Genomic DNA, 14,879 nt, shown 5'->3' on the forward strand with positions numbered 1-14,879 from the left:
AATCATAGAGACAGGCAGTGCTGTCCTGTAATAATCATAATAGAGACAGGCAGTGCTGTCCTGTAATAATCATAGAGACAGGCAGTGCTGTCCTGTAATAATCATAGAGACAGGCAGTGCTGTCCTGTAATAATCATAGAGACAGACAGTGCTGTCCTGTAACAGTCATAATAGAGACAGGCAGTGCTGTCCTGTAATAATCATAGAGACAGGCAGTGCTGTCCTGTAATAATCATAGAGACAGGCAGTGCTGTCCTGTAATAATCATAGAGACAGGCAGTGCTGTCCTGTAATAATCATAGAGACAGACAGTGCTGTCCTGTAATAATCATAGAGACAGGCAGTGCTGTCCTGTAACAGTCATAATAGAGACAGGCAGTGCTGTCCTGTAATAATCATAGCAGAGACAGACAGTGCTGTCCTGTTACAGTCATAATAGAGACAGGCAGTGCTGCCCTGTAATAATCATAGAGAGAGACAGTGCTGTCCTGTAACAGTCATAATAGAGACAGGCAGTGCTGTCCTGTAACAATCATAGAGACAGGCAGTGCTTTCCTGTAACAATCATAGAGACAGGCAGTGCTGTCCTGTAATAATCATAACTGCTACTACTACTAGGCTACCTGCCCACAGCAACTGGGATTTGATTACAAGACTTTAGAAAAGAGGGGGTGGTGGTGGTGGTGGTGATAGTGATGGTGTGGGAGGGTAGTGGTGATGGTGTGGGGGGTGGTGGTGATGGTGATGGTAGTGTGGGGGGTGGTGGTGGTGGTAGTGTGGGGGGTGGTGGTGGTGGTGGTAGTGTGGGGGGTGGTGGTGGTGGTAGTGGGGGGGTGGTGGTAGTGTGGGGGGTGGTGGTGGTGGTAGTGTGGGGGGTGGTGGTGGTGGTGGTGGTAGTGTGGGGGGTGGTGGTAGTAGTGTGGGGGGTGGTGGTAGTAGTGTGGGGGGTGGTGGTAGTAGTGTGGGGGGTGGTGGTGGTAGTGTGGGGGGTGGTGGTGGTGGTAGTGTGGGGGGTGGTGGTGGTAGTGTGGGGGGTGGTGGTGGTAGTGTGGGGGGTGGTGGTGGTGGTAGTAGTTTGGGGGGTGGTGGTAGTAGTGTGGGGGGTGGTGGTGGTAGTGTGGGGGGTGGTGGTGGTGGTAGTAGTGTGGAGGGTGGTGGTGGTGGTGTGGTAGTAGTGTGGGGGGTGGTGGTGGTGGTAGTAGTGTGGGGGGTGGTGGTAGTAGGGTGGTGGTGGTGGTAGTAGTGTGGGTGGTGGTGGTGGTAGTGTGGGGGGTGGTGGTGGTGGTAGTAGTGTGGGGGGTGGTGGTGGTAGTGTGGGGGGTGGTGGTAGTAGTGTGGGGGTGGTGGTAGTAGTGTGGGGGGTGGTGGTGGTAGTGTGGGGGGTGGTGGTGGTGGTAGTAGTGTGGGGGGTGGTGGTGGTAGTGTGGGGGGTGGTGGTAGTAGTGTGGGGGGGGGGGTGGTGGTAGTGTGGGGGGTGGTGGTGGTGGTAGTAGTGTGGGGGTGGTGGTAGTAGTGTGGGGGGTGGTGGTGGTAGTGTGGGGGTGGTGGTAGTGTGGGGGGTCGTGGTGGTGGTAGTAGTGTGGGGGTGGTGGTAGTAGTGTGGGGGGTGGTGGTAGTAGTGTGGGGGGTGGTGGTGGTAGTGTGGGGGGTGGTGGTAGTAGTGTGGGGGGTGGTGGTAGTAGTGTGGGGGGTGGTGGTGGTAGTGTGGGGGGTGGTGGTAGTAGTGTGGGGGGTGGTGGTAGTAGTGTGGGGGGTGGTAGTGGTAGTGTGGGGGGTGGTGGTGGTAGTGTGGGGGGTGGTGGTGGTAGTGTGGGGGGTGGTGGTGGTGGTAGTAGTTTGGGGGGTGGTGGTAGTAGTGTGGGGGGTGGTGGTGGTAGTGTGGGGGGTGGTGGTGGTGGTGGTAGTAGTGTGGGGGGTGGTGGTGGTGGTAGTAGTGTGGGGGGTGGTGGTGGTGGTAGTAGTGTGGGGGGTGGTGGTAGTAGGGTGGTGGTGGTGGTAGTAGTGTGGGGGGTGGTGGTGGTAGTGTGGGGGGTGGTGGTGGTGGTAGTAGTGTGGGGGGTGGTGGTGGTAGTGTGGGGGGTGGTGGTAGTAGTGTGGGGGTGGTGGTAGTAGTGTGGGGGGTGGTGGTGGTAGTGTGGGGGGTGGTGGTGGTGGTAGTAGTGTGGGGGGTGGTGGTGGTAGTGTGGGGGGTGGTGGTAGTAGTGTGGGGGGGGTGGTGGTAGTGTGGGGGGTGGTGGTGGTGGTAGTAGTGTGGGGGTGGTGGTAGTAGTGTGGGGGGTGGTGGTGGTAGTGTGGGGGTGGTGGTAGTATGGGGGGTCGTGGTGGTGGTAGTAGTGTGGGGGTGGTGGTGGTAGTGTGGGGGGTGGTGGTAGTAGTGTGGGGGGTGGTGGTAGTAGTGTGGGGGGTGGTAGTGGTAGTGTGGGGGGTGGTGGTAGTAGTGTGGGGGGTGGTGGTAGTAGTGTGGGGGGTGGTGGTGGTAGTGTGGGGGGTGGTGGTAGTAGTGTGGGGGGTGGTGGTAGTAGTGTGGGGGGTGGTAGTGGTAGTGTGGGGGGTGGTGGTAGTAGTGTGGGGGGTGGTGGTGGTAGTGTGGGGGGTGGTGGTAGTAGTGTGGGGGGTGGTGGTAGTAGTGTGGGGGGTGGTAGTGGTAGTGTGGGGGGTGGTGGTAGTAGTGTGGGGGGTGGTGGTGGTGGTAGTAGTGTGGGGGGTGGTGGTAGTAGTGTGGGGGGTGGTGGTGGTAGTGTGGGGGGTGGTGGTAGTAGTGTGGGGGGTGGTGGTGGTGGTAGTAGTGTGGGGGGTGGTGGTAGTAGTGTGGGGGGTGGTGGTAGTAGTGTGGGGGGTGGTAGTGGTAGTGTGGGGGGTGGTGGTGGTAGTGTGGGGGGGGGGTGGTGTGTTTCTATATGTTACATGTTGATAGATTTGACTGGTAGGGGAGGGCTCTCTCTCAGTATTCTACCATTGGGTGCTTTTTATTTGTGCTGTTTTGGGAAAGTGATGTGTTGCACTCCATTGGTCCATGCAAATTGCATCCTGGTCCCAGCAATATAATGAACACCACCTGTTATTATTTTACTCAATAACATAAAAGTAGCTCAAGATGATCTGGGGAAGCCTATGCCGCAAACACTCTACTCAAGTATCTCTTCAGTCGTCCTTATTCAATCTGTCTCAGTCTATTGCCAATGTGTATGAATCAGCAGTGAGACAACAGTTTTGCACAGACAGTGTGCTATGAATGTGCTGGGGAATGCAAGTCACGAGTGGAAAAGTCTGTGATGATGTCACCAAGTGGATAAGGCTGTGATGATGTCACCAAGGAGATAACGCTGTGATGATGTCAACAAGTGGATGAGGCTGTGTTGATGTCACCAGTGGATACGGCTATGAAGATGTCACCAAGGAGATAACGCTGTGTTGATGTCACCAGTGGATAAGGCTATGATGATGTCACCAGTGGATGAGGTGGAATCAACCAATCACCACATCTGACAGGGACAGGGGGGCCCTTAGGTAAATGCTAAATCATGCTAAATTGTTCTACGAGGGAGCAGAAAAGGACTTCATTTTTCTCAGTGCTGCAGGAGAACAAGCATGGAATGAGGATTGGTTCTGGTGAAGTTGTGAAACAGATAAAGGGACTATGAAACAGATAAAGGGATTGTTTTTGGAGCATCTTGTGACCCTGAACTCAAGGTTCTGATCCTTCTCACCATCAACAAAGTGATTCCTGTTATCTTTGGCTTCTCATTCCTGGTTGGGCTGGTGTGTTGTTGTGACTACCACTGGACCTATTTTTAGAGTTTCTTTAGCTGAGTCAAGACAAACAGCAGCTTGGTGTTATCATCACAGCCTTATCCATTTTGGTGACATCATCACAGCATAGATGCGGTAAAGAGGTCAATCGAACTCGACCAAAACAATGGAATTCCCATGGAAACGCATGGGGAAAGGGTTGTGGGGGAAATATCCAGTATCTCACATTATGTTGAGGTAAAAATCTGAGTATAATGCTTCTATGGATGTCAACCCCAACACATGTTCATGTCATCGTCACCAATCAACCAATCAATTACAGTTAAAAATGACTACCACCACCGATTAACCTGCTTATACGAACAGGAGTTAGCGTTTTGCATTCTTCTAAAACTGAAAATAAACAACTTCTTCATCTTATGCAACAAAAACAGCCAAATATATCCACCTCGGACTTAAGTAACCACATTGTGGGCCTGTTACAACCTATAAATCATGAAAGATGTGCCTCCCGAGTGGCTCAGTGGTCTAAGGCTCTGCATCGCAGTGCTAGCTGTGCCACTAGAGATTCTGGGTTTGAGTCCAGGCTCTGTCTCAGTAGTCCAGTGCTAGCTGTGCCACTAGAGATTCTGGGTTTGAGTCCAGGCTCTGTCTCAGTAGTCCAGTGCTAGCTGTGCCACTAGAGATTCTGGGTTTGAGTCCAGGCTCTGTCTCAGTAGTCCAGTGCTAGCTGTGCCACTAGAGATTCTGGGTTTGAGTCCAGGCTCTGTCTCAGTAGTCCAGTGCTAGCTGTGCCACTAGAGATTCTGGGTTTGACTCCAGGCTCTGTCTCAGTGGTCCAGTGCTAGCTGTGCCACTAGAGATTCTGGGTTTTACTCCAGGCTCTGTCTCAGTGGTCCAGTGCTAGCTGTGCCACTAGAGATTCTGGGTTTTACTCCGGGCTCTGTCTCAGTGGTCCAGTGCTAGCTGTGCCACTAGAGATTCTGGGTTTGACTCCGGGCTCTGTCTCAGTGGTCCAGTGCTAGCTGTGCCACTAGAGATTCTGGGTTTGACTCCAGGCTCTGTCTCTGTGGTCCAGTGCTAGCTGTGCCACTACAGATTCTGGGTTCTAATAATCATTATTATTCAGTTCTAATTCAGTTCTAATCTATTCCATTCCATTCCATTCCATTCCATTCCATTCTATTCAGTTCTAATCTATTCCATTTCATTCAGTTCTAATCTATTCCATTCCATTCCGTTCTAATCCATTCCATTCTATTCTATTCAGTTCTAATCTATTCCATTCCATTCTATTCCATTCCATTCTATTCAGTTCTAATCTATTCCATTCTATTCAGTTCTAATCCATTCCATTCCATTCTATTCAATTCTAATCTATTCTATTCCATTCCATTCAGTTCTAATCTATTCTATTCTATTCAATCCAGTTCTAATCTATTCCATTCTATTCAGTTCTAATCTATTCCATTCCATTCTATTCCATTCCATTCTCTTCAGTTCTAATCCATTCCATTCTATTCCATTCCATTCTATTCAGTTCTAATCTATTCCATTCCATTCGTTCTAATCTAATCTATTCCATTCTATTCAGTTCTAATCTATACCATTCCATTCCGTTCTAATCCATTCCATTCTATTCTATTCAGTTCTAATCTATTCCATTCCATTCTATTCAGTTCTAATCTATTCCATTCCATTCTATTCCATTCCATTCTATTCAGTTCTAATCTATTCCATTCTATTCAGTTCAAATCCATTCCATTCCATTCTATTCCATTCCATTCCATTCAGTTCTAATCTAATCTATTCCATTCTATTCAGTTCTAATCTATTCCATTCCATTCCGTTCTAATTCATTCCATTCTATTCTATTCAGTTCTAATCTATTCCATTCCATTCTATTCCATTCCATTCTATTCAGTTCTATTCTATTCCATTCCATTCTATTCAGTTCTAATCTATTCCATTCCATTCAGTTCTAATCTATTCCATTCCGTTCTATTCAGTTCTAATCTATTCCATTCCATTCTATTCAGTTCTAATCTATTGAATTCCATTCTATTCCATTCCATTCTATTCTATTCCATTCCATTCAGTTCTAATCTAATCTATTCCATTCCGTTCTAATCCATTCCATTCTATTCTATTCAGTTCTAATCTATTCCATTCCATTCTATTCCATTCCATTCTATTCAGTTCTAATCTATTCCATTCTATTCAGTTCTAATCCATTCCATTCCATTCTATTCCATTCCATTCCATTCAGTTCTAATCTAATCTATTCCATTCTATTCAGTTCTAATCTATTCCATTCCATTCTATTCCATTCCATTCTATTCAGTTCTATTCTATTCCATTCCATTCTATTCCATTCCATTCCATTCAGTTCTAATCTAATCTATTCCATTCCGTTCTAATTCATTCCATTCTATTCTATTCAGTTCTAATCTATTCCATTCCATTCTATTCCATTCCATTCTATTCAGTTCTATTCTATTCCATTCCATTCTATTCAGTTCTAATCTATTCCATTCCATTCAGTTCTAATCTATTCCATTCCGTTCTATTCAGTTCTAATCTATTCCATTCCATTCTATTCAGTTCTAATCTATTCCATTCCATTCTATTCTATTCCATTCCATTCAGTTCTAATCTAATCTATTCCATTCCGTTCTAATCCATTCCATTCTATTCTATTCAGTTCTAATCTATTCCATTCCATTCTATTCCATTCCATTCTATTCAGTTCTAATCTATTCCATTCTATTCAGTTCTAATCCATTCCATTCCATTCTATTCCATTCCATTCCATTCAGTTCTAATCTAATCTATTCCATTCTATTCAGTTCTAATCTATTCCATTCCATTCCGTTCTAATTCATTCCATTCTATTCTATTCAGTTCTAATCTATTCCATTCCATTCTATTCCATTCCATTCTATTCAGTTCTATTCTATTCCATTCCATTCCATTCAGTTCTAATCTATTCCATTCCGTTCTATTCACTTCTAATCTATTCCATTCCATTCTATTCAGTTCTAATCTATTCCATTCTATTCAGTTCTAATCTATTCCATTCCATTCTATTCCATTCCATTCTATTCAGTTCTAATCCATTCCATTCTATTCCATTCTATTCAGTTCTAATCTATTCCATTCCATTCCGTTCTAATTCATTACATTCTATTCTATTCAGTTCTAATCTATTCCATTCCATTCTATTCCATTCCATTCTATTCAGTTCTATTCCATTCCATTCTATTCCATTCCATTCTATTCAGTTCTATTCTATTCCATTCCATTCCATTCAATTCTAATCTATTCCATTCCGTTCTATTCACTTCTAATCTATTCCATTCCATTCTATTCAGTTCTAATCTATTCCATTCTATTCAGTTCTAATCTATTCCATTCCATTCTATTCCATTCCATTCTATTCAGTTCTAATCCATTCCATTCTATTCCATTCTATTCAGTTCTAATCTATTCCATTCCATTCCGTTCTAATTCATTCCATTCTATTCTATTCAGTTCTAATCTATTCCATTCCATTCTATTCCATTACATTCTATTCAGTTCTAATCTATTCCATTCCATTCTATTCCATTCCATTCTATTCTATTCCATTCCATTCAGTTCTAATCTAATCTATTCCATTCCGTTCTAATCCATTCCATTCTATTCTATTCAGTTCTAATCTATTCCATTCCATTCTATTCCATTCCATTCTATTCAGTTCTAATCTATTCCATTCTATTCAGTTCTAATCCATTCCATTCCATTCTATTCCATTCCATTCAGTTCTAATCTAATCTATTCCATTCTATTCAGTTCTAATCTATTCCATTCCATTCCGTTCTAATTCATTCCATTCTATTCTATTCAGTTCTAATCTATTCCATTCCATTCTATTCCATTCCATTCTATTCAGTTCTATTCTATTCCATTCCATTCTATTCCATTCCATTCCATTCAGTTCTAATCTAATCTATTCCATTCTATTCAGTTCTAATCTATTCCATTCCATTCCGTTCTAATTCATTCCATTCTATTCTATTCAGTTCTAATCTATTCCATTCCATTCTATTCCATTCCATTCCATTCTATTCAGTTCAATTCTATTCCATTCCATTCTATTCAGTTCTAATCTATTCCATTCCATTCAGTTCTAATCTATTCCATTCCGTTCTATTCAGTTCTAATCTATTCCATTCCATTCTATTCAGTTCTAATCTATTCCATTCCATTCTATTCCATTCCATTCTATTCTATTCCATTCCATTCAGTTCTAATCTCATCTATTCCATTCCGTTCTAATCCATTCCATTCTATTCTATTCAGTTCTAATCTATTCCATTCCATTCTATTCCATTCCATTCTATTCAGTTCTAATCTATTCCATTCTATTCAGTTCTAATCCATTCCATTCCATTCTATTCCATTCCATTCCATTCAGTTCTAATCTAATCTATTCCATTCTATTCAGTTCTAATCTATTCCATTCCATTCCGTTCTAATTCATTCCATTCTATTCTATTCAGTTCTAATCTATTCCATTCCATTCTATTCCATTCCATTCTATTCAGTTCTATTCTATTCCATTCCATTCTATTCCATTCCATTCTATTCAGTTCTATTCTATTCCATTCCATTCCATTCAGTTCTAATCTATTCCATTCCGTTCTATTCACTTCTAATCTATTCCATTCCATTCTATTCAGTTCTAATCTATTCCATTCTATTCAGTTCTAATCTATTCCATTCCATTCTATTCCATTCCATTCTATTCAGTTCTAATCCATTCCATTCTATTCCATTCTATTCAGTTCTAATCTATTCCATTCCATTCCGTTCTAATTCATTCCATTCTATTCTATTCAGTTCTAATCTATTCCATTCCATTCTATTCCATTCCATTCTATTCAGTTCTATTCTATTCCATTCCATTCTATTCCATTCCATTCTATTCAGTTCTATTCTATTCCATTCCATTCCATTCAGTTCTAATCTATTCCATTCCGTTCTATTCACTTCTAATCTATTCCATTCCATTCTATTCAGTTCTAATCTATTCCATTCTATTCAGTTCTAATCTATTCCATTCCATTCTATTCCATTCCATTCCATTCAGTTATAATCCATTCCATTCTATTCCATTTCCTTCCATTCCATTCAGTTCTAATCTAATCCATTCCATTATATTCTATTCAGTTCTAATCTATTCCATTCCATTATATTCCATTCCATTCTATTCAGTTCTAATCTATTCCATGCCATTCTATTCAGTTCTAATCTATTCCATTCTATTCAGTTCTAAGCTATTCCATTCCGTTCTATTCAGTTCTAATCTATTCCATTCCATTCTATTCAGTTCTAATCTATTCCATTCCATTCTATTCCATTCCATTCTATTCAGTTCTAATCTATTCCATTCTATTCAGTTCTAATCTATTCTATTCCATTCCATTCAGTTCTAATCTATTCTATTCCATTCCATTCAGTTCTAATCTATTACATTCCATTCTATTCAGTTCTAATCTATTATATTCCATTCCATTCAGTTCTAATCTATTATATTCCATTCCATTCAGTTCTAATCTATTATAATCTATTATATTCCATTCCATTCAGTTCTAATCTATTCTATTCCATTCCATTCAGTTCTAATCTATTCCATTCCATTCTATTCAGTTCTAATCTATTCTATTCCATTCCATTCCATTCAGTTCTAATCTAATCTATTCCATTCAGTTCTAATCTATTCCATTCCATTCCATTCTATTCAGTTCTAATCTATTCTATTCCAGTCCATTATATTCAGTTCTAATCTATTATATTATATCACATCATACATGGCAGACCACAGCTGAGCTTCACCACAACTCTTATAACCCTGCCTCTTAAAGTCAGAACGTTGTCATTTGTAATGTAAAAGCCTCCAAACTGCCCCTGAATTCCCCCTAGCTGCCCTCAACTATCCCTTTAACTAGAGATGCTTGTCAACATCCACAGTACAATAACAGAAAACATGGGAAGAAGACTTTAGGCATTTGTGTAGTGCATTACGATGGTGAGGGTTTTATGAAGGTCTAGCCAACATCAAAGTAGGACATACAGTAAACTAAAATGAGGTAAGGAGATAACGCCGTGGTAACATCATTGTCTCATCCAGAACAGCATTAAGGATTTTACCCACAGGGCCAATTCACTCATAATAGTCTTATGGAAAGATATCAGGAAAATTCCTTTAACGTAGACAAAAGAAGAGGTAAAAATACCATTCCTGAATAAATTGCTGTGATTCAACTGATAATAATCTGAGGTCAACGGATCTCAGGAAAGCGCTTCAAGACAAGAATACTAGAGTAAATGTATTCCTGAAATATCTCCCCTCTCTATATTTAACTGAATAACAATAGTCTGACGTGAATGGAGCTCGGCTACTAGCCAGTCACATCCTCTCTCCTCTGCAGGAGAACAATAGGCTTATCCAGCTCAATAACATCACATCTGATTGGCTCAACACAAAACAAGTAGTTTAAATGGTAGATATATTCCTATGACACTCTCTGTATGGCCATGTGAGGTGTGTATGTGACTTTAGCACCTCTTGCGTATGTCTGAGTTGAGGGTCTTCTTGTTGGCGGTGCCGTCCTGGTGCAGGGCCTTCTCCAGGGAGAGGGAGAGGGGGGCTTCCCGGATGGGCAGGGGCAGCATCAGGGTGTCCTGGGTCACAGGGAGGGTCTCTCCCTCCCCACCCTGCACCCGGCCCAGGTGCTGCTTGGCATAGTCAAAACCCTGGACAGGCTGTAGGGAGGACGAAGGGGGGGAGAGAGATGAGTGGAAACAGGTGAGTGATGGATGCAAGGTTTCTGTCTCAATGGCCATCTAAATGGCACACACGCGCACGCGCGCACACACACACACACACACACACACACACACACGGTCAGCATATTATGTATACACAGACATGGACAAACACACATTGAAAGAGACATACTAAACTTGTGAAGGTGATAAATGACCTTTTAATGGTGTCAGACCAAGGACCAAGCATCTGTCCTCGTGCTCCCAGACCTTAATGCTGCTTTTGATACCATCGATCACCACATTATTTTGGAGAGATTGAAAACCCAAATTGGTCTACACAGACAAGTTCTGGCATGGTTTAGATCTTATCTGTCGGGAAGATTTTAGTTTGTCTCTATGAATGGTTTGTCCTCAAATCAACTGTAAATTTCAGTGTTCCTCAAGGCTCCATTTTATGACCACTATTGTTTTCACTATATATTTTACCTCTAGGTGATGTCATTCGGAAACATAATGTTAACTTTCACTGCTATACAGACGACACACAGCTGTACATTTCGATGAAACATGGTGAAGCCCCAAAATTACCCTCCTTGGAAGCCTATGTTTCAGACATAAGGAAGTGGATGGCGGCAAATTGTCTACTTTTAAACCTGAGCAAAACAGAGATGCTTGTTCTAGGTCCCAAGAAAGAGATCTTCTGTTGAATCTGACAATTAATCTTGATGGTTGTACAGTCTTCTCAAATAAAACTGAAGGACCTCAGCGTTACTCTGGACCCTGATCTCTCTTTTGACGAACATATTTCAAGGACAGCTTTTTTCCATCTACGTAACATTGCAAAAATCAGAAACTGTCTGTCCAAAAAGGATGCAGAAAAAGTCATCCATGCTTTTGTCACTTCTAGGTTAGACTACTGCAATGCTCTACTTTCCGGCTACCCGGATAAAGCACAAAATAAACTTCAGTTAGTACTAAACACGGCTGCTAGATTACTCCAGTGCTAGCCTCTCTACACTGGCTTCCTGTTAAGGCAAGGGCTGATTTCAAGGTTTTACTGCTAACCTACAAAGCATTACATGGGCTTACTCCTACCCATTTTTCCGATTTGGTCCTGCCGTACATACCTACACGTACGCTACGGTCACAAGACGCAGGCCTCCTTATTGTCCCTAGAATTTCTAAGCAAACAGCTGGAGACAGGGCTTTCTTCTAGAGCTCCATTTTTATGGAATGGTCTGCCTATACATGTGAGAGACACAGACTTGGTCTCGACCTTTAAGTATTTATTGAAGACTCATCTCTTCAGTAGGTCCTATGATTGAGTGTAGTCTGTCGCTGCCTGGCCGGTTCCCCTCTCTCCACTGGGATTCTCTGCCTCAAACCCTATTACAGGGGCTGAGTCACTAGCTTAATGGTGCTCTTCCATGCCGTCCCTAGGATGGGTGCATCACTTGAGTGGGCTGAGTCACTGACGTGATCTTCCTGTCTGGGTTGGCGCCCCCCCTTGGGTTTGTGCAATGGGGGAGATCTTCGTCAGCCTTGTCTCAGGATGGTAAATTGGTGGTTGAAGATATCCCTCTAGTGGTGTTGCGGCTGTGCTTTGGCAGTGGGTGGGGTTATATCTTGCCTGTTTGGCCCTGTCCAAGGGTATTGTCAGGCGGGGCCATGGTGTCTCCCCTCCTGTCTCAGCCTCCATTATTTATGCTGCAATAGTTTATGTGTCAGGGGGCTAGCATCAGTCTGTTATATTTGGAGTATTTCTTGTCTTATCGGTGTCCTGTGTGAATTTAAGTATGCTCTCTCTAATTCTCTCTTTCTTTCTTCCTTTCTCTCTTTCTATCTTTATCTCAGAGGACATGAGCCCTAGGACCATGCCTCAGGACTACCTGGCCTGATGACTCCTTGCTTTCCCCAGTCCACTTGGTCATGCTGCTGCTCCAGTTTCAACTGTTCTGCCTGCGGCTATGGAACCCTGACTTGTTCACCGGACGTGCAACCTGTCCCAGACCTGCTGTTTTCATCTCTCTAGAGACAGCAGGAGCGGTAGAGATACTCTGAATGATCGGCTATGAAAAGCCAACTGACATTTACTCCTGAGGTGCTGACCTGATGCACCCTCTATAACCACTGTAATTATTATTATTTGTTGGTCTGATCTGTTGGTCATCTATGAACATTTGAACATCTTGACCATGTTCTGTTATAATCTCCTGGACTGGCCACCCCTCATAAGCCTTGTTCCTCTCTAGGATTCTTCCTAGGTTCTGACCTTTCCAGGGAGTTTTTCCTAGCCACCGTGCTTCTACACCTGCATTGCTTGCTGTTTGGGGTTTTAGGCTGGGTTTCGGTACAGCACTTAGTGACATCAGCTGATGTAAGAAGGGCTTTATAAATACATTTGATTAATTGATACACACATTTAAAGAGATATACAGGCAGTCAGACAGACACACACATTCAGACAGAAAACCGAAATGCCTAAATGACTTTTCAGAACTCTAGTTCATGTGTCTTGAACTCCATACACATAGATTTTATGAAGACTTCTTTGATCTCACTTTCTCTCCTTCTAATGTCTAATAAATGAATCACAGTGGGCAATAAAAATATGAGATTCAAAGACTCATCTTTGACTCCTCTCCAGACAGAAGAGGAGAGAGACACAGTGGGGTGGTTTATATAAAAGTCTTAAACACACACACACACACACACACACACACACACACACACACACACACACACACACACACACACACACACACACACACACAGAGGTGTGGATGGTGGTGAAGTTTTCACGCAGACTAAAAGTGCTAGCTCCAGTGCTGTCCAGGGCTGTCAGAGGAGTGGTTCTCAGAGGGATATAGAGGAAGTGCTGGCTCCAGGGCTGTCAGAGGAGTGGTTCTCAGAGGGATATAGAGGAAGTGCTGGCTCCAGGGCTGTCAGAGGAGTGGTTCTCAGAGGGATATAGAGGAAGTGCTGGCTGCAGTTCTGTCAGAGGAGTGATTCTCAGAGGGATATAGAGGAAGTGCTGGCTCCAGGGCTGTCAGAGGAGTGGTTCTCAGAGAGATATAGACGAAGTGCTGGCTCCAGGGCTGTCAGAAGAGTGATTCTCAGAGGGATATAGAGGAAGTGCTGGCTGCAGGGCTGTCAGAGGAGTGGTTCTCAGAGGGATATAGAGGAAGTGCTGGCTCCAGGGCTGTCAGATGAGTGGTTCTCAGAGGGATATAGAGGAAGTGCTGGCTCCAGGGCTGTCAGATGAGTGGTTCTCAGAGGGATATAGAGGAAGTGCTGGCTCCAGGGCTGTCAGAGGAGTGGTTCTCAGAGGGATGTAGAGGAAGTGCTGGCTTCAGGGCTGTCAGAGGAGTGGTTCTCAGAGGGATATAGAGGAAGTGCTGGCTGCAGGGCTATCAGAGGAGTGGTTCTCAGAGGGATATAGAGGAAGTGCTGGCTGCAGGGCTGTCAGAGGAGTGGTTCTCAGAGGGATATAGAGGGAAAGTGCAGTCACACAGCATGACAGTATCACTGAGAGGTGATATTCACAGCATCACTATTCAATTATTTTTTTCCCCAAGCGATGTACTTAAAAAAAGTCTGGTAGAATGCAAATTCCCAAGGTACATGTATTTGTCCATCCCTCATATTGACAACTGGACTGCTCCAACACAGCAAGAACCAGGTTTAACCCCATGGGTTCACTCCTCAGGGTCCCCAGCATATTTCACAGTGTCTGCCTCAATAACATCCACCTCAATATACTGTACAGACTGGCTGATGGTGCAAAGACAGAAACAAACAGAGAGAGTGAAAGGTGGACACAGACAGGCAGAGGGATATCCCTTTGGTAAACATAATGGAGCTTCTATCGTTGATCCACTGATGGTGGACAGGCTACTGCACGAACACACACACATGCTAAACTACAGGACTGTTTCACCAGCATAGACTGGAATATGTTCTGGGATTCATCCGATGGCATTGAGGAGCTAACCACATCAGTCACCGGCTTCATTAATAAGGGCATAGATGACATCGTCCCCACATTCCAATCAGAAGCCATGGATTACAGGAAATATCTGCACTGAGCTAAAGGCTAGACCTGTCGCTTTAAAGGTGCGGGACACTAATCTGGACGCTTAAAAGAAATCCCGCTACGCCCTCCGACGAACCATCAAATAGGCAAAGCGTCAATACAGGACCAAGATCGAATCCTACTACATTGGCTCTGTCGCTTGTCAGATGTGGAAGGGCTAGCATGGATTACAAAGGGAAACCCAGCCGTGAGCTGTCCAGTGATGCGATCCTACCAG

General features: G+C 43.6%; 1 protein-coding gene across 1 annotated transcript in view; it reads right to left on the bottom strand.

The window, feature by feature from the left end:
- LOC110511667 (UPF0606 protein KIAA1549L-like) overlaps positions 1 to 14,879 on the bottom strand; it is a 146,722-nt gene that overhangs the window by 23,304 nt on the left and 108,539 nt on the right. The window contains exon 13 of the mRNA XM_036963808.1: positions 10,361 to 10,560. Coding sequence (XP_036819703.1) covers positions 10,361 to 10,560 — 200 coding nt within the window. The remainder of the gene's footprint in view (positions 1 to 10,360; positions 10,561 to 14,879) is intronic.

Source organism: Oncorhynchus mykiss, chromosome 26, assembly GCF_013265735.2.
Source record: "Oncorhynchus mykiss isolate Arlee chromosome 26, USDA_OmykA_1.1, whole genome shotgun sequence".
Classification (NCBI taxonomy): Eukaryota; Metazoa; Chordata; class Actinopteri; order Salmoniformes; family Salmonidae; genus Oncorhynchus; species Oncorhynchus mykiss.